Genomic DNA, 21,355 nt, shown 5'->3' on the forward strand with positions numbered 1-21,355 from the left:
CCTGCCCGATTTCCTAATGATCCTTCAGTAGAAAGAACGGTGGGCACCCCTTTTACAACCGCTACGTTGCGAACTACCACATTTTCATTTCCTTTGATTAGCAGCAATTTTCGAATTAGTTTCGCCTCTGTTAAACGTCGATCCGCTTGCTACCACCCTCTCTCGGACGTTTGCTCGTAACAACACGGTTCTTGGTCTTTTGCGGTACTTGTTGCAATATGTTATCGTTAGAGAACCACTATTCTCTATTAATCCAATTGCCATAATTTCCAGTAATGCGTTTCACCAGACATGAAATGGGAACGTAAACACGAACTTATTGTTTGCGTTAACTTTGGATAATCTGACTAATGCCTTGATTAGCAGTTTCCATTCGCAAATTTATATCAGATTAATTGGATCTAAAATTTGATACAAATTAGGATTGTAAGTTAAAATTTATAAATATAATTCGCAGTATCATATGAAATAAGTTAAAATTTGAAAAAGTCACTCGTGTTTTATTTGTGGAATGATTTATGATGTAGTTTATAGCCAAAAGAACCCATTAAGATGGGACATTAAAAGTAAGAGGATTTAATAATAACAATTTTGAGAAAGAAGAGAAACGAAGCCGAAAGCAGAACTGAAAGCAGTTTTGATAATGATCACTCCTGTATAACGTAATGCAGATAATTTTTTGTTATTAATTGATGAAAACTCTGGCTTGTTAGCATTTACCGTTGAGGAATGGTTCTGTATTTGCATTTGTTTTTTAATGCATTATATCAATAATACAAAACGAATCGTAACATGTCTTTTTCGACATTACCTCGTATCGTGTCTGTGGCCCATAACCTGTTGGGTGTTAGTGGATCACGAGTAATATCGCGTACACTCGAAAACTGATCCAAATGTTTGCGAATTAACTCGACAAGTACGAAAGCTACATTCAAAAATTATTGATTCATTTAGTAGCAGGTGATTATTCATATCACTCGCTTTCTGAAACTACTTTATGTCTATATATCTTTTCATCGCATCTGTGTGCAGATGTATTCACTCATTATCCTCTTTAACATAGTCACCTTTCATTCCTTATTTTCTTAGTTAACTTTTTTGCTCTACGTTGAACCCATTTTGTTTTTCGTTTACTAACTACGAATACTATAAGTATATTCGCAAGTGCCCTATAGACCTTTCCCACTCTTTCATTTGCCTTCGTTTCGGTAGTTATAACCCTATTGATTGGAACAAAACCAAGGCCTTTGTTCTCTTGCTACTTGCATAACCACAGCAGACCGTATCGATCACTTAAATGACTTTAGAAAATGTTTAATTCTTAATCTCAGAGGTGCAGAACGTAAATAATTTTGGTGCAATTATTTAGCTTACAAGATTTTAATTTTTTCCTAGACATTATAAAACTCGACTGTGTAGTAAATCATGCTTCGATCCTACGCAATAATGCAATAATCGTTACTGAAAAAAAGAAAAATCAATTAAAAATCCAACTTGCGGTAATTTTTCATCATCTTAGATTATTAATTAATTAATAACCACCCTGTTCGTGATCAAACATAACAACCCCCTCTAATGTCATCCTTTCAAATAACGTGTGTCTTATCGATAACTACCATTTCTCGACCCAATTCTTTTGTCTTGCTCGTTTTGCGTCAATGAGGGGACATTAATACCTTTATGGTTGTCAAGTCGGTCGATATATTCGGTTATCTAATTATGTTTAATGCCGACCGTTTCGAATTGAACGACATAAGAACCAATATAAACCGGACGATCAATTAAGGTGATAAACTTTTAATGGATTATCTAACTAATTTTGGCGTATCTCTTTTTGTTACAGTGTGCGGGGATATACATGGTCAATTTTATGACCTTATGAAATTATTCGAAGTAGGTGGACCACCAGCTAGTACAAAATACCTTTTTCTTGGCGATTACGTCGACCGAGGATATTTTAGTATAGAGGTGAGTATATTTAATAACGAAGATTTCATGTCAAGTTCAATAACTCTATTTTTATTACAGTGTGTATTGTACCTGTGGGCCCTGAAAATGTGCTATCCAACAACGTTGTTCCTTCTACGTGGCAACCACGAGTGTCGACATCTCACAGAATATTTCACATTTAAGCAGGAATGTAAGTAGATTTGATGAGAACAATTAGTGTAACGAATGTCGGACAGGATGTTAATACAGTGTACCAATCGAACCGGACCCAATACTATGTTGATTGAATAGCGCATCGCACGATAACCAACTAATTAAGCCGATTACCTTCATAGCTTCAAATACGAGATGTCTCTATATATATTAATATAATGTAATCGATTGAGCAAATTCGCGAAGTAAACGCCAACGTTCAAAGTTTACTCAAGTTTGTAGAATAATCATATCACGTATCAAATCAAAATAGTTCCAATAGGAACGACGAATATTATCTATGGTCGAATTCTGTTTAATTAGTCCGATTTCGGTTCAGTTCTGTTTACTAAATCGTTCAATTAAAAATATGAATTTCGTTATCCCCTCGAAACGACAGAAACCACGCCGAGCGCTTCGAATTCAAATAATGTTCGTGATATTTGTGATTTTAATCTAATTAATTATGCTATTCAAGAACTATTGCAGATATTCACGTTCTACTGCAGTGCTATAAATTTAATATTCAATTAGACCCACCCATTTTAAATTTTAAATAAAATCATTATTAAACGGAATCGAAAATTATAAAAGATAGCTATAAAAAGATTCGAGTGTTCATTCAAACCATAGGAACCAGTATAACTTTATTGGCAAGAATATCTTAAATGGGCGTTTCATACGCGTCATATAAACGTAAGTAGAGTGATTTAGAGAATTGCAACTGTTAGCGTACTATAATTTTGTTCGCATATCTACTTATTTGTGATCAGAGTGTTTGTTCCATCCGAAACGGCAATTACGATAAATTTATTTGCATGTGCAAATTATTTTTGGTGCCGTATTTAAAGTGACTCACTTAAGTGTAGTTAAGAAAATTTGAATGCTTAAAAATAATTTAATGGACGACAAATTTAATCAAATTCGAAATGAAACACTATTGTTCCACATTTCTGAATAGTCAATGAATATAATTAAGAACTTTCTTGAAGAGGAACACGTGCGGAAAATTCGTCGACAGCGACACGAACAATTACAGTTTGGGAAAGTGTGCAATTAGAATTCTGCTGTCTTAAACTTTAGAGAAGTTAGGCGTTGTGAGTTTAATAAGCGTAATAGTAATGAAAAAGAATGAATTTAAATTTAATCCAAATGTTATTGGTTTAATGTAAACAGGTGTAAACGTAAATAAAAAGAAAATGACTTCGACTCAATTAAATGTATTTTATAAATAATCGTACTGGTTAACATTATAAATAAAGATAAAGTTCAACATCCTGCCTTCAAAGCCACGAAACCATTGTTATAACGGATCTGTTTAAAATAATAAACGCATTTTTTTAATATCATTCGGTCAGGAACTATAAAAATTAGTAAACCACATGAAAACAGTTTTGTGGCGTACAATTCTGACCTTGCTGGAAATTGTCGATTTTGTTGGCAACTATTTGCGATTTTACACGTTACAGTTTATACACGGCAATGTTTCTAGAACAAAACGTACGTTTCTCCAATATTCTTTAGTTTATTGTTGTTTTATGACAACCAGCTGAAACGAATAAGAAAAACGGCAACAACGATTCTTTCATTTATCGGACATAAATTGCGTTTCTTAAACATTTTTTTTACTGAAATGTTTACGTTTAGTATCGTTTACTATTTAGGTGATGTGTTTTATGGGTCACTAACCGCCTGAGATGTATTTTGACAAGTTAACACCGTCAAAACATATGCGTAAAAAAACTAGGACGCAGGATAACGGTGACCCGGAATGATTAATGTATTGCAAACATAAATCACAGGATTATGTGTAAATGTCGACCCGTGAGCTCATACGACCTCTGTTACTCAGTGATGCACGTTACTTGACAGTATTATTATTTATTACGTTTGTTGTAAACCGCATCTACTTTCGAGAATCACTCACTTCGTTTTTCTTTTAGTTTGTACTTCAATTATCACAATTACTTTCTACTTTAAGATTTAATTGAACAGTAAATATCAATTACTTTTTATTATTTTATAATATTTTTTTTCGGATCGATCGTTTATACACACTTTCTTTATCCTTTACGGACGGATTTGATTTGATGAATACAAATTGGGCGATGTCAAAAGGAACGCGTGGGTGTATTTAATAAACCAACGAGCCACGTCAGCAGAATGTTTTTCATAGCGACGAATGCAAATAATAGTTGTCATCGATGAAATGAATGTAATTTATGAATCGATTTCAGATTTGAATTTTCTGTTAACCAAATTAATGATGTGCTAATATAGGAAAAACTAATCCATTTATGCCGGATTGTATTTGTGGTATGTACTGGATGTTTTAAATAACACTGGACAGTGATATATTATTTTCGATGGAAATAGATAGGACGAAATTTTTAAATTGTTTCTAAAACTATTTCGTAGTACAAGTAAGAGTGAGTCTCACGCCAATTTGAATGAATTTGCCACACTGTATTAAGATATACATTTCTGACATATTTAGTTATGATTTGAATCAATTTTGTTATATTTTGCAATTAATGAATAGGATTTAGCACATCCACTGTTATAATGTTATACAAGCTTCTTAGATCTAGAATAAAAGATTGCGAGGATTTGAAAATTTGCTGAAAAGGTGTTCAAGAGATATGATATATGTTGTTTGATCGTGCCTTCATGGTGGAAGTTGTATCTGTGATGGTTATGCAAATATTTGAGATGGCAACCTGCAAATGATAAACGGCATGGAAATAAACTTGTCTCTTTCTTCCCCTGGTGTGTTTGAAGTCACTGCATCTTCTTCACTAACACTCTTTCTTGAATCGATCCAGATTTCTGCTTTTAGACTACTATGACGGAGAGTCTATATAATATCAGTTAGGTTATAAATTTGATACTGTTCTTGTAGTAAGATATAATGTAGTAAAATAGGGATGATGGTTTCTGCGTGTGCTGTTATTACAAAAGTCTTATTTCTTTGTATGTAATGTACGTGGAATAGCCAAAGTGTATAAGTTATACGTGAGATTTAGGCTTTATCGACTCCCTTGTGAGAGTTTCCATGTTAGGATTTATCTGGATCTTTTCGTCATTTTGCAAGGGGTCACGTACTGAATTGCTCAACAGATTTGACGCAATTCCACGACTATTCCAGTAAATGTATAGGTCAAGTTAGAGGTTTAGCCCTGCACTTGCGTGATAATGAAAACCAGAATTGTGCGACTGGTTACGGGGATCAATGGGTTAACGTCCACTTTAAAGGATGAAAGTCGAATACTGTTGTTATTAACTGGAGAGGTAACATGCAATCACAAGAACAGTCGATTAATAGATAGGGGTGCTCCAATAGGTATCGCAGTGTTTATCCTAAATGGTCCATGATGTATTTGTGTATCAGCAGAATAAACACAGGTTAGATAATACTTTGTTTCAAGTAAAAAGTAATTAAACGGTTGAATGCAAATGCAAAGTCATTAATGTGGTTCGATTACTACTATGATAACAGCTTTGTCTTTATTCGGTTATATAACCACTACTGCCTTCGCTCTTGTTTCATTTTAAAGGTTTAAAATGATATACTGACTACGATGAAAATACACGTTTTGACTTTGGCAATAGAATAAACAAGTTAGGTATTTTTGAAAATACACTTATTTTACTTTTAAGTTGTTTTATAAGAACTAAAAATGTATTTAATTTCTTGTGATATAATCCTAGATATACAGATAAATGCTTTGTCTGCTTATTTATGTAGAGTTATCGCCCTGGGCATTGTTATAGTGATCTCCACATGTTCCTTAATTAACATATACCTTATTATTATGAGGATCCTAGAACAAGGAAGTAATTACAGTTAACATGCTGAATACCATATGTATTATTATAGCCGTTATGATAGAGACTTTTCGTAATTGAAATGATTCGTGATTCCATAACTCCTCTCAGTACGATAGATGTTATTCAAATCGTGTCTCATAAATTACTAAAAGACATTACTAGAACAATAGTTCTGCAATATATTCCCGTACGGCGTTCCAAATGGCACAATATAGCACGTGAGCATCGCGCTTTTTAGGTTAGCTGTACGTAAGTTAAAACATATTTTCTTCGCCATTCGCATTAATCTCTTGGAATTATTTAGGTCGTGGTTCTATTCGAAATATTTCCCATTGTTGGAAGAGTTCCAGTGGAACGGTGTCACGTTTAACTACAGTGTGTGCACTTTATGATTCCTGTTTATCGTTAGATTATGTAAAAGTGTTTGTTAACCGTGTTCACGCCATAATTTTTGGCTCATTTGATAAATTTATATTCATAAGAATCTTTCTCTATCTCCTGCCACATTTTTTATAGAACGTATCACTGTTTTTGTATGCATTTTCTCGATTTTTGCGAATGCACGCTTTTCAGGGTATAGTCTGAATTTGCTTATGTCGCGTGATCGATTCTGTTTTAGAATATTTCGTATTCCGACGAGTCGGGGAGTATCGAAATTTCTAGCACGCCCGCATTTTTATCGATAAGCATTTCGAGAAGCAACCATACTTTGAGTCCTCATAAATTTTTCATTCGATCCCGTGGTTGTCACATCCGCTTCGGCTTATGTTTCAACTTCTGTTTCTTATTTCAGGTAAAATAAAATATTCAGAACGAGTATACGATGCGTGTATGGACGCCTTCGACTGCCTACCGCTGGCCGCCCTCATGAATCAACAGTTCCTGTGCGTGCATGGGGGACTATCACCAGAAATACACAATTTAGACGACATACGGAAGGTAAGAAGCATAACATATTCAGCTTTTTTATATATTTAGAATTGGAATTAGAAAATATTTGATATATAGGTGTTTTGTAGCTTTTTTTAAAATTTCATTCCACCCATTGTAATTTTATAGACATGCAATCTCTGGGTTCATGGCAAATTTCATGGCGAATTCACATCCGGCGGAGTGCAATTCCATTAACTAACATACTTGAACATAACAAATAGCAAACTCAGTTCCTAGAACTTCGCGATAAAACCGGGAGTTGAAGCTTGTTGTCTTTAATGTGATTATTGAACGAATTTGATCGTGATTGCTAATCTTAAAAGTGAATTTCAATTTTGGTGGATGCGCCGCTTTTGGATTTCATTTTTATTAAAGTAGTAAAGCTAAATTGTTTGTTTGAATAATTTTATTAAAAAAGTAATTTATAATCCTATGTAGCCAGAATGTAAAGTGGGTATTAAAACGGAAGTAGTGCAATAAAATTCGAATTATTTTACGCCATGTAGAGACAATGTTATTGTGAGTAACCGAAATATGTATATTTGGTTTATTTTGTTGCGAAATATATTTTTCGTTTTATTTCAATGAAAACATCAATTCAATTATAAATCAAATTCATGGAAGCTGCTGTAACAATAATATCGCAATAATAAAAGTTTTATTATATTTAAATCTTTGAATTTCAAATAACGCAGCGAACTAACAAACGTTAATTATCTAAGTATTAAGGTCACGTTGGTCGTTATGTTGACTGGTGAAAATTTGTAGTCTGACGATTTTTCCAAGGATAGTGAGCTTGTCCTAGTTATCGTATCGATCAAATTGGGTACTAAGTTTAAACGGAAAGTTTAACGTGATTTTCCTTGAAATAATTTTTCTAAATATTTTCTTTATGAGCGAAATATATTCTCACTCCGTGCGAAAAATAATCGGCAATAAGCCTTCAACCGTTCAATGAACAATTCGTTTTCCCATTTGCCAACGTCATTACTCGCAAACCATAAAACACCAGTTTCGAAGAAATGGACGGTTATAAAACTAGCTCACATTATTGGTTTGAAATTTTTATGGTTCTCTAAACGTTATACTGCTGTCTAAAGCGTTCGCACAACTCAGGTAACAATAAGAATAGCAAGATTTATTACGGAACGTGAAGAAAAATAATTACGAAGCGAAATCATTAAAAACATAATAGGATTAAACAGAATGTAACACCTGTTTTTCATTTCCAAAATAGATTACTACAGCATTAAATATTAAATTACAAAAACTAGGTGTATAATCGAAAAATACAGGAAAAATAGAGCTTTCGTTGCAAAGCATTAGCCCGGGATGTTATAATAGGATAGGTGAGCGTTCGTGCGAGGTGCTGTCTCTATAAATTTTAAACAAACGCGACCGAGGTTCCTGCAGCTCCATAGCTCTAATACTAATAAGGGCATGAACTTTTTAGTAGCGCAATATAATTTCGTGGTTGTCGTGCCAAAATTTCTACCCGGCATCTGTCGACTAGCTTCGCTCCCCTAGTTTGGGGATAAAACTCGTTTGCATTTTGATAGAAACCGCGAATTAATGACGACAACGCCGTTGTGTTCATAAGTCTCTTTGTGCTTTCAATGAACTAGGCACGTTTATCTGCTTCCACCAACTACTAACAACAGTCAGGTAAAACGTTGTTTAACTTGGAAAATAACTTTCACAAAACTATTTATCTACCCAAACATAGTTTCCGGTTTAGTGGTGCGTCTCTTAAGACAGATAAACCCGAATGTTTCTAGTTTTAGTTCAATCAAAAAAATTAAATAATCTAACGCTGAATAACAACTAAAACTAGAAATAACTCTAGCATTAGAACTAACACTAGATCTAGAACTTAGAAACTTATACTACTTAGAAGCATTACATACATTGAATACAATGGATATAGGGATTTTAAGACCTGTGTTTAATCTAGACCATCATAAACCATCCAGAATTAATCAAAACATAAAGGATTATCGAGTTAGTCCAAATTATGCATATACAAAGTTGTGTAGATGAGTATCAGTTAATAATGTATTTGTCCCGGTTAGATCAAATAATCTTTCAACTACATCTAAATCTTAATTGGAAACAAACTTGTTAAAACATAAAGGTAGCAGTGCTGCAGTGTTGTTGATGTGTGCACTGTAGCGTACATCGCTTCATTACCTATCTAATAATTATAACACAAACTCATCATAACTTAAGTTATCTTTGTGGTTGTGTCTAATATGAATATGGAGGTGAAATTTCTCAACAGGTAGAATTTCATCTAAATCAATAGAGTTTGGTTTGAATACGAACGAACTCTGCATGTATACGACGATATACGCTTGAACATGTTTTGGTCGGCGAACTGAAAGTGTTTCAGGTGGAAAGGCTTCAACTAATCCTCATTTGAAACTCTTGAAAGTTGAAAGTTTCAAGCTCGTGCATTATTTAATATCAACCGATTTACTGCAGACCGTGTACTCTCATGGACAAACTTCTTCACTTGTCACTATACTACACAGTCTATAAACTAAAGTTTCGTTTAAGTTAACACCCTTGAAATATATCGAGAAGAACTTTGAGGAATCCTTCAGATATCGTTTCTCGCTGCTTCTGCTTAGTTAATATTAAGGTAGATGATATTTTTTGAGATTTTAAATGAAGATTGGAAAGTTATTGGAAACCCAATTATATATTAATCAAGTTATTTGTCTTTGTGTACAAACCAGGACTGGCTGATGTAATTAAATTTTGCTCTCAGAAACTGGGTGCAGCTTCCGTAACATCACAATTATGAAACATTGTTTTCGTGCACTACCATTTTTAGCGCTCCATGAGTTACTGCAGGGGTCAGAGTGGGAAGTTTTGTTCTTCTTTACAACCTCTTCTAGAGGCTTTTAGGATACCTTTACCCAAGCGGAACTTCTCTCCTCGCCTTTTAAGCATTAATTATTCATATTTACCATAATGCCTCGAAGGACCTCCGCCGTGAAGAAAACTCGACGTCTCTCTGTGTTCCTTGAATTATTCAAGGATCGTTGGTTTTTATTTACCCAGAGGCGTGACGGTTGGAATCTTATTTTAAATTATTTAGACTTAAGTCGTTTCCGTACATAATAGAGGAGAAAAAGAACTTTGAAATGTCGGTCATACTTTGAAAGCTTAAACGGCAATAACATTTTTACGTTATTTCACACGAAAAGTAAATTTTGTCTCGGTGAAAATGTTGCATGTTTCAGGAGCGTTGTTTCAAGATTTTTTAGGCCTAGATATCTGCGGTTAGTATTTTCTTAATTGGATTAAAGTATGTAATCATATTACGTGTTATGAATCTGGGTCATGGAAATTTAACGCTTATATCTGTTACCGGTTTTGTTGAACCAATGGATTATTGTTATAGATTTTTAAGGAGGAAATGGAACCCCCACTAATGGGATTTGTTAGGTTTCCCCGTCTTTTGTGTTACACTTCAATGGCTAAGAAAATCCGCTGCCCTATTTTCTTATTTTCATCGCTTTTATTAAAATATTTCGCATAAAACAAGCAAAATATATTAATATTAAAAATAATGTTGTAGAGTAATAAGTAATAATATATTATTATAAGTATATAATAATATTCCATTACCGTTTATAGTGATAGAGACAAATTTATTGATTTATCACTAAAATTTGAAGTTGTACATTTTATAAATTTAGGTCAGAATTGACTAGATCACGCAATAACCTTAATAGTTTAGGTTGTATTACAGTTTTATGATTAATTTATGATATATTGAAACATTAAATAATTTATGACTGCATGTAAATATTGAATTTCAATAAGATTATTAATTATAAGCTTGCAATTTTCTAAACTATACAAATTTATTATTTTCGAGATGCATTTAGAGATTTTAACGCATTTAGGCAACGCTCTAAGTTTTCACAATTATACGGCCTCGGTGTCTTTTGTTAATGAGAAAGTGCGCGTTGGAGGCGTTAACAGGGTAATGAAGCACTAGACTAAAACTATACGATTCAAGAACAAGCACGATGAGGATGAGAGCTTAAGGTAAAGTTTTCGCGATGCTGTTCCTGATTTATCTGGTCGATTTTGAATGCCTTCTCTAATTATTCGCATAGAAGTTACGCCCAAGGCAATAAACTAGAAAGGCCAACCCTTTGTCACGGGCGCGCACCAGCAACTTCAAAGATTAATTGCCGACGGCAGTGGCGTCGCGACTCCCGCCGTCACAGGATAGTCTGAGTGCCGCCAGCCGATATGGCTAATTGGTATGCATAAAATTCACATTAGCGATGAATTACGGTTATTGAGAATGTCTTTATAAGATTAACTGCAAACACATACAACATTAACTCACAATCAGTACTGTTTATTTTATACAATTATAAAGTCTTGTTATTTGTTCTTTCTTGAATGGCTTTATGTGTCGATGTCAAAGTGTAACCCAAAAGTATAAATTAATTTTTCGTGAAAGATTCTGATTAATTTGAAATTTACAATAATAAAGAGCAATGATTTGGAACCGGTGTTAAATTTAGTTGAGCTTATAAGTTATTATGATGCCATGTGAAAAATTGCAATGTTTTTCATGATGGATTACAAATTATGGAAGGCAACAAATTAATTTAATTTTATTGCATCTAAACGTCTCGAGCAACAATGTGAGTGATGAATTTATAAAATTGTGATGTTAAGTTTGCTTAATTAACCGTCAAACTGTAATGAAAAGTTTGATGAAAATATTTTGAACGTTTTGTTTCAATAACAAAAACTTTAGACGATGAAACATCGCTTTTCCTTGAAAATTAAATGAATCATGTCTATTAAATTATATTTTCCACATTTTCCTTCGTGAATGTCAGCTTTGATCAGCTTCAATAATTTATCTGCTCCTTTCATCCTTGTCTTGTCGTGAAGTTACTTTAAACCTTAGATTTGGCAATGGTGAAGTTCATATTTTGCAAGAACTTTGTAATTTGCTAATTAACACTACGAAGTCTTAACTTATTTTGATTAGCATGTGATCGTTATCTTGTATGTAAAGTTGTCTTATTTTGTTGATCTTTGCAAGCTGCAAGTAGGAATATATTAGTAGAGTGGGTATCTTGAATAATAATTATTTTATACTTGCTGGCGATATTTTGCAAACTACTTCCAGTAATATCCAATTTTCGTAATTGTTAGGAAGAATTTTAATTCACTCAAGCCCTAAAAGCACTCTATATCATGGAGTAACTTCATAAAAAGCGGACCTGCTTTTAAGGTTGGGAGCAATGTTGGACACCGCATCAGCTTAAATGGTTTTGTATTCTGCAATCTACGGTATAGTTGGTGACTATCCAGCAGTTCAAGTACTTCTCCATTCTCATGTCGATGAAGCCATTCTTCATGCTTCTTTGCGTACTTTTGATTTCTTCTTTGACCGTTGGGATCTTTATGTCTTTGTGTATATCATTATTCCTTACATACCGCGTATACCTACAACTTTATTTCGGACTGTATTACTTAGTTATAGCCATATAGGTTTTAAGATCTGTTTTGTAAAAACTATATAACTATATAGCAAAACCATAGTTTTGTTATACAAAGCTATTTGTATAATCTAAATTGCATGTTCATCTTTTTTCTTGTTAACATGAATCTTATACCTCAACTTGGTGTCAAATATCATGCCTAAGTACTTCATTCTAGCCTACTCACATATATTATCGCTAGCTGTTTGCAATACTTGACTCGGGGCTATCACGTTTGGTTGTAGTGCAAGCAATGCTGCATCTTTTGCGAATATAGTCAGTGCAGGTCTAGTATATCCCTGGTATACAGGATATACAGTCCAAAGACACTTCGCTAAGGTACTCCTTCTTGTACTCTCTTTAAATCTAAATATATACTTTAAAGAGTCTTTTGGTTACATACGATGCGACGTAAAGATTTCTACATATTGTTTATTCAAGATTTTGTTTAACTTATAAATTAGACCTTCGTGCTAAGAACTGTGCTGCCAAATTTGCTTTTCTTCGAGTGCCTCTCTTTATGACCTCTATAAGATGATGTATTGGGTCGATCGTTGAATACTTCTGTCTAAAGCCAAACTCACTATCCTAGGAAACCAATAATTTCTGCAACCTTCCGGCTTGCGAATATGTATTTTAATCTAATATCTGCTTTGAATAAGTATATCAACATGACTATACCTTTTTTATTTGGGTTAGATTGGGTTCGATTTGAGTTATCGATTGTATCGTGTCACCAAACTAGCTTATTAGGACTCCTCATATTGTTTCGTTTCTTTCCTCCTCGTATAGCTTTTTTTTTATTTTTAACGCCACCAAACTCCTCCTTCCAAAATTCAACCTGTTCAGAAATAAACTTGAATTTAACATCACCGTGTCTAACTTTAGCGTATTTTGAGCTGGATTTACAGTACGTTAAAATTTAGTGAAATCTAATATCACAATATTAAATCATCGTCTTTTAAAAAAATTTGGATTAAAATTTTACACTTACTTAAAAATGTTTTTAACATTTTATATTTGTATACATAAACATATTTCTTGCGGTAATCTCAACAATCACCTCCCATAACATTTCGGCGGTATCCTGTTGAAATTTTGTTTATTCAATAAACATCGTGTTATGTAGGTTATTCATCAAATAAGAAGATGTTGATTTTTGTTTTATTTAAAACCGCCTCAAATCATCTTTTACGTAATTATAATATATTAATATATTAAGACGTTAAATTATTGACATTTTCTACACGTATATGTTGAATATCACAAAATAAGTAAAAAAAGAGGTTAAAGCCACAGTATACGGATTCTGGAAAATATTGATTTCGCGTTGTACCTCTGAGACATGTTCCTATATAGTTTCCCCCGTTTCATTCACCACTGGTCATCCTTTTGTGGCTCTCGGCTATTTCCTCAATCTCCTCAGAATGTGATAGGATGGATCCTCAACGGTTTAACGTTGTTCTAGAAATTTCAGTGGCGAGAGATGTCGTTTATACAAGCTCTCATAAATCGTCTCGCTTGGCTGCTTTGATTCCATAACTATTCTATTTTCGCTTACTTTTTCTAAGAAAATCTCGTCTCTTCAATTTTATCGGGCTACATAAAGTTTGCACAAAGATGTTATTTTTCGCCTTCGCATCGGTCAAGTTTTCCCTCCCGGTTGTTAACGTTTACTCATCCTCGGGTTGATCCAAGTCGTTTAATGAAACTTCACAACCCTTTTCCTTTTAGGAGATCCGTGATAAAAATAAATAACGTTGCTCTTTTTTTAAATATATTTTCGCTTTTACGAAAATTAAGCTTTTACATCAAAATATTATTCAATCTAACAATTCTTTATGCATTTTGAAGTCTATATTTCATTGCGTAACTTCTAGCAATCCCAGAATGTATTTACAGAACGGAATTCGTTCTACAAAGGTCTACCGCGTAAGTAAATAGATCCAACTACTAGGTTCAACTTAAATTGATTTAGCTATGGGCTATGCGGCTACTCTCGGATTCGTTGAATGGTATAATTCGTTTCTTTAAGGAGTTGGGTTTGCTTTCTATAATCGATATGGATTGCCTATATTATTTCTCGTTATTATTAAAACAATACATTTTAGTTTAACCTCGAAAGATTTTAATACATTTTTATAACATTTAATTTGATAACGTTTAACTGGAAATGCCAAACGCATGATGCATTTGTATTGCGTGTTTAAAACAACGCCGTCGGATCTCATGTTATGATAATATACACGAAGGTGTTTGCTCCGTTATTGATTGTGCGTATTGCGGATATTTCGTCCTTTGCATTATATATTTTAAGTTTTGAAATTCAAACATGTCGTAAGCGTCGATATTTTTACTCCCGCAAAACTGTAATTGCTAACTTTCGACGGCTTTTCCTAACTTGCCTAAACTACTTACTGTTCCCTTTACTTTTAAAGTTGCAATGTGCATCCGATCTTCAGAAACTTGTACGACTCCGTTGAGGTTTAACGTGAAAATTTAACGACACAGAGACACCAAGTTTTTGAACTAAATCTGTGTCGCAATATTGATCAGTGCAAATGCGTTCTGGATGTTAATACCCGTTTCAAGTGTTATATTGTTAATATAAAGTATAAAGCATGGTAGAGATTTCACGGTCAGTCTACTGTATGTAATTATGTGTGAATTAACACAGTTCCTTGTATAATTTGCTGGAAAATAACCATTTGTGATTTCTCATACGGAATGGTAAACTCATAATGCATTTAAATTGTTTATTAATCATTTTAAAATTATAATATAAAGTGTGATTATTGATTTTATTTACAGCTAGATCGGTTTAAAGAACCTCCGGCTTTTGGTCCTATGTGTGATCTATTATGGTCAGATCCTTTAGAAGACTTTGGTAGTGAAAATAACGCAGAACATTTTTCACACAACTCCGTAAGAGGCTGCTCATATTTTTACAGGTTAGTAAAAATTGGATGTTCTTTGTGTAACTAATTAATTAAATTTACTAAATATGTTTCTAAAATTATTCTCTTCAAGAGTGTAATATATATTAAGTGATAAGTTAGAGTGGTTATGCTATATCACCTGTAGAACATTGGTTTAATTCATTCTTCCCTGTTCTTTCAAGTGACAGCCGACCAACACGGTTCGTGATTAATGAACCAGACAACGCGCGTTCGTTGTTCTACTATACGGTTGGCATTTTACTAAATCGATACTTTGTTTTCAGCTACGCTGCCTGTTGCGACTTCCTACAGAATAATAATCTCCTATCAATTATTAGAGCACATGAAGCACAAGACGCAGGGTGAGTTTTAAAAAATTTTAATAGAAAATAACACTTTTCTAAAATTCCCGGTGGACTTTTAGCATAATGAACTCCTCGACTTAAAACCGACTGACGATTTTCACAAAAACGATGTTTACACTTTACCGCTTTTCTTTGTTTACAGTTATTTTTTTGTCGCTTACTAATGGATTATATAATTTTAAGAAAACCATTTTAATCCAAAAAATCTATTTTTTATCCCAACAGGTATTAATTATTTACTTCTATTGATTTTTCATCGAATTCGTTTAAAAGCGTATAATGTCACAACACAAATAATAGCTGTAAATTATTATAATGTAGTCTATTTTCATTAACAGCGTTCATTATTAATAAAGTAATTTGCGTTTTATCTCTTTTTTACAATTTTATCACGGGAAATTAATTAATTAAAAATGAATTGATATCGAACACAAACGTAAATAAAACATCCTATAAAATGCAATTATTATTCATTTATTTTTGGATTTAAAATTTAACACCTCCGTTTTCATTGCTAATTGAATTTTCTTATCTGTTTAATTAAAGTTTGGTTCTTGTTCGCTTCGTAATCGTATTGTTTTCGACTACTACACGAACCACACGCCTAATTTACTGCATCGCATTAGCATCATAAATAAAGACACAATACCAGATTATGGTACAAAAGGTGAGAGAGTATAATTATTGTGAATCCCTCTCAAACACGCCACTGTATTGTATCTCAACATAATGAATCAGATTAAAGTCGAACCATATCGTACTTTATTTATCTCTCATCACGCATTTATGTTTGTTGCGTGTACGCCACGGCGCTATCGTTAAAATTCAACTACGATTTCATCACGATTTTAACGTGGTTTTACCATAATTTGCTCACGTGAGCACCGTATAACACCACCGAAAAAATATCGAGGGAGCCGTTTTATCTCGTCGAAGCCACATAAAATCTTTTAGTTTACGAGTTGAATTGTGTACCAACCCATTGTTTAGTAACCATTCTATTCAACACTTTATGTTCTCTCTTTTCTAGACTGACGATTCACACAAATTTCTTATTTAGACTAGGATCTTTATTATTCTTAACACATTATCTATCTTTGGTTGATTGTAAACTACATTTATTTCATTTTATTTCTTTATAAGGAAGTAGATTAGAGCGTATTAAGGAAATTGTGTTATATCGATAAATAATAGGAAAAGCAATTGATGGAAGCTACGAATGGATTTTGTAATCTTTAAATAAATAATTTGTTGTGGTCGCAATAATTTTCATATTATTTATTGTATATATTTTATTATGAATTGTTCTATAATACTTATCGTCATTTATTAGAAACTTCTGATGAAAATTATTGAGGTTGAGGGAATTGATGTTTTTGTCTTCTTTTCTCTGTTATATATTTGTCTTTGTATAGAAATTTCTGTCAGAGTTCTTTATTAGTATCAATAGTTGTCGCTGCCAATACCTACTTCTGTCGGTATTCTAACCTTATTGCAAAAATTTCTGTATCAGTGTTGGTGTTCTAGAAACTTTTTTGCCAATGTCATTTTGCATAAATAACTTAATCAATGTTCTTGTTATAAATTTGTGGGCTTCCTGCAAATTCGATTTATTGTTAGTTCCATACCATCCGCTCTATGTTATTCTCTGGTGGTAGTAACTGCTCTGTTTTTCCCAATTTGATATCCTCACTCATTTAACGGAGGCAGTTTATTCTTTGGTATCGGCAATACGTTCTGTAGTTTACAGACTGTCCCATGCCTCACCACGATATCATCCATTTTAAGTTACCTGGCTATCTTTTCCGTTACACTTGAAACAAAAGGAAGACAAATACAGCCTACAGGTTGACTACTTACCCTATCTGTTGTCTGTAGCTTCTTCTCCCTGATAGCTCGTTGGATGTCCTTCAACTTATAACCATTCTTTTGGAGTATATTCATTAAATGTCGTTCTTCATTTTTAAAATTTTCCGTTCCCTAGTTTCATAGCTCTTAGAAAATGTGTGCGAATCAAGTCAGATGACTTTGATTTTCAAGGACTTGTCTTTACAACCGCTTCTTTAAATAGCTGCACATAGAAGTTAGCAATGACTGGTGATAATGCCGATCCTATATCCACTCCCTCATAAAGTGTTGTTATTTCTCTACAAATCTACTCTGTTTTTTTGCCAAAAATTTCTGCCAATTTCTATGTCAATACTGGCATTTTTGTTCTTATGCAAAAATTGATGTTCTTGTCTTAACACAAATTTCTGCATCAATTTTGGTAATCAAAATTTCGAGGTCAAATTTTTGCACGACTACAATATTTTCTTTTTATATACTACTTAAATAATTAAATCGGTTAAATGATCAATAACATGAGTTGTGCGTCGTTGCTGTTAATTACTAATTATGTAACAAGGCCCATTTCATTATCAATTTTATATCAAAAAAAAAATTGGGACAAAAACTTCTTTTATGGCTAGTTAATTAACCTGATTTTTTGTGGTTTGTGACAGTTCGGTACACTTAACAATTTTTTTGCTGATGTGTTGAGCTTGTATCGTATATTGTATTTTTTTGGCATCCCACACACTTTAAAAAACGCATTTTCCCAAAACAATGTTATCTCGAAAACTGCCCGTGCCTTTTAGAAGGTGAAATTAAAACCCCAAAAAGCACAGTTTGAAAAAAACATCAAAATTTTTTTGTGGTGTTCAACGCTTTTATCCCATTTTTCTTATATTATAGTTTTAGAAAAAAATTCTTCTTTTTTATTCTTCCTGTTATTCATGATGCGGTGTGTCGTAATGGGAAATACTTTATTTAAAAAATACCGAGTAGCGATAAAATGCTAATTATGGCCATGACTTGAAGGAGGATTGGATTTGGTATAGGATTAAAGTTGTTCGCATGCCATATCACCTGACCCGATCCCATGTCTATGATAGGGAAGGATTTAAAAATGGTGGTTTAAAACGAACTTTGTGCGCGATGATATAATTTTTCGCAAGCTCCGCAGAACGCGAAACTACTTTAATTGCACGTTCCGTTGACTATAATTAATATGGTAATGATGCCCTCTTTTGTCCTTCGAACAATCGGTAAAGATCTTCGTGCTCGAGATGCCGAGGTGATCACCGTTCTCCAAGGACGTTCTTTTAAAAGCGAATTTTTTCGTCCCTTTTTAACTTAATTGAAATCGATCAATAAACCATACTTCATTTAACACTTTATTCAGATTTCTTTTTTTCAATTAACTATAACTGTTAATCGATCGAAATAACAGGTATTATAAAAGGTAGTAAATAATTTTTCAAAAAAAAAGAAATGTGTAACGTCGATAATGTTAATCCGTCATTATAAATACACCTAATGGCACTTTAACATGCGCGCCTCTTTATGTGTTATGGGGGAAAAAAGAAAGAAATCCCGTAAGCCTCGCGTTAAAGTCGCAATAAATTTTATTTCCAGTTCGTTCAGATTGGAACGGCCAGATTGCACGTTCACGTCGAGTTTTAATCCGAAAATGTGTTGCGCACTCCCCTTTGACCAACCCGGCCAAGACTTTTGCCATTATTTTAAAATTTTCGATTATCGTGAGATTACAGTTCCCAAGCGATTGTGGCTCTGGTTGCTGGTTCGGAAACGTTATGAGACCATGAAAAATTTCTTATCTGTGACACAACGCCAATCTCAACGGTGTTTAATGAAATATATAACGCAACGCGTTATTACCACACCCATAACAACTAATATAGGCGGACTTAAAAGTTTTAAGCACCACTTAATTATAGTTTCTTTGTTATATGTTATTTTACGGATAATTTATTATAATTACAGTTGTTATCTTATGGTTTGCTATTATTTTAAGCTGTGTGTTACTTTTCACTGTATCATTTTGTGAAAATGTTTAGATGTTATAATAGTGTTGTTTAGATTAACCAACTATTTAACTTAATACTACTCGAGAGCTTTGCCTTTAACTTTATTTTAATTCCCTCACAGAACTTGAACATTAGATTACATTAGAGATGTCTTAAGTAATAACAAACAAAAACAATAAACCACAAAAAAATAATCTGCAAAAAGAAATAAATTTTTACCCCGATCTTGTAACTTCTTGGTTCGGGCAAGTTTCTCAAGAAAAATATGTTTCCCCGACAACTACTGTCATAAATAGCGATTTTCTCGAGATTGTATTGTCTCGGCCGCAATCTTTTCTCAACATGCTAAAGTTATAACCATCAGGCTTGATATACAAAAAAATGTAATTCTATTTTTTAAAATCGTTGCTCGTTTCAATTCGAACATAAAAAATGCCATTGTTACCAAATGTATTGTTTTTTGTATCGTTTATTGTTGCGCTGGTCATGTCGAAATATTTCATCAACTGTATCGAAATTTTTTATGAATTCAAACTCAACATGGAATGAAATGTTTAACGAAGTTTGAAAGGATATTTATTTATTGTGTAAATTGGTGTGTTTTATTTGGATTAATTGCGCGGTAAATATATTATTATAAAAACGTTTTTATCTCGATTCACAACACAATAATTTTAGGGAATTTTAAATGCTTTTGACACTATTTTAATAATTTTTTTTTGTGTTAAAGGTATCGAATGTATAGAAAAAGTCAAACAACTGGCTTCCCATCGCTGATAACAATATTTTCAGCGCCGAATTACCTGGATGTGTATAATAACAAGGTAAATATTTAAAAAGTAAATAATTTACTTTTTATTCAATTAATTTTTGTATTGTTAGGCCGCTGTACTAAAATATGAAAACAATGTGATGAATATTCGCCAATTTAATTGTTCTACACATCCGTACTGGTTACCGAACTTCATGGATGTATTCACGTGGTCGTTACCATTTGTGGGTGAAAAGGTGACGGAAATGCTCGTCAACGTACTCAACATATGTTCAGACGATGAACTCGTTTCGGAAGGCGACGATGGCCAAGAAGAAGGTAGGAAAACTATGTTCACATTAACAATCATCATAAGACACATTCCGATACACATCACAATTTATTTTTTCCTCAACACAACCATAATTCGAGATTTTTCTTTTGCTGGTACAAAATAACGAATAAACAAAAAGTTAACAATAAATAAATAGTAAAAGGATGAAATGAAATTCGTGAATAGTATTTGTGTTTGTTAATCATTGTACATTCTTGAATTTATTTTCACCCCTCGCTTGAATATGGATAATGTTTGAGGGGAAATATTCGTGGTTACGTATTGTTCATGTTTTTCGGGTTTACCCTTTGCGTTCACGAAACGTTTGATTAAAAGCGAGAAAATTAGTTTTGATATGTGCAGTCACGTATTCCTGAGAATTTCATTAAAGTATATTAATAAATTTTATTTAGGTTTATTCGTATATTCACATGTATTAGCAATGAAAGATCGGCTCTTTGTACATAGGCAGAGTAAGTTAAATAATAAAAATTCTATGCAAATATTATGAAAGTGATACTAAAACATTTTATTTAAATATTTACATAGAAAAAACATTAAACGAAAAAGTAAAATACAAAAGTTGATATAAAAAAATTTATTTAGACGTGTTTACATACATGTAATTTAATGTAATTATGCTACTAGATGTTATTA

At 33.0% G+C, this 21,355-nt stretch overlaps 1 protein-coding gene across 7 annotated transcripts in view; it reads left to right on the forward strand.

Moving 5' to 3' along the window:
- LOC111425973 (serine/threonine-protein phosphatase 2B catalytic subunit 3-like) overlaps positions 1-21,355 on the forward strand; it is a 70,902-nt gene that overhangs the window by 34,800 nt on the left and 14,747 nt on the right. For all 7 annotated transcript variants that reach the window (XM_071194265.1, XM_023060283.2, XM_071194266.1 and 4 more), the window contains exons 3-9: positions 1,844-1,968; positions 2,029-2,140; positions 6,767-6,912; positions 15,249-15,388; positions 15,661-15,738; positions 20,344-20,437; positions 20,496-20,703. In XM_071194265.1, coding sequence (XP_071050366.1) covers positions 1,844-1,968; positions 2,029-2,140; positions 6,767-6,912; positions 15,249-15,388; positions 15,661-15,738; positions 20,344-20,437; positions 20,496-20,703 — 903 coding nt within the window. The remainder of the gene's footprint in view (positions 1-1,843; positions 1,969-2,028; positions 2,141-6,766; positions 6,913-15,248; positions 15,389-15,660; positions 15,739-20,343; positions 20,438-20,495; positions 20,704-21,355) is intronic.

Source organism: Onthophagus taurus, chromosome 2 (genome assembly GCF_036711975.1).
Source record: "Onthophagus taurus isolate NC chromosome 2, IU_Otau_3.0, whole genome shotgun sequence".
Taxonomy (NCBI): Eukaryota; Metazoa; Arthropoda; class Insecta; order Coleoptera; family Scarabaeidae; genus Onthophagus; species Onthophagus taurus.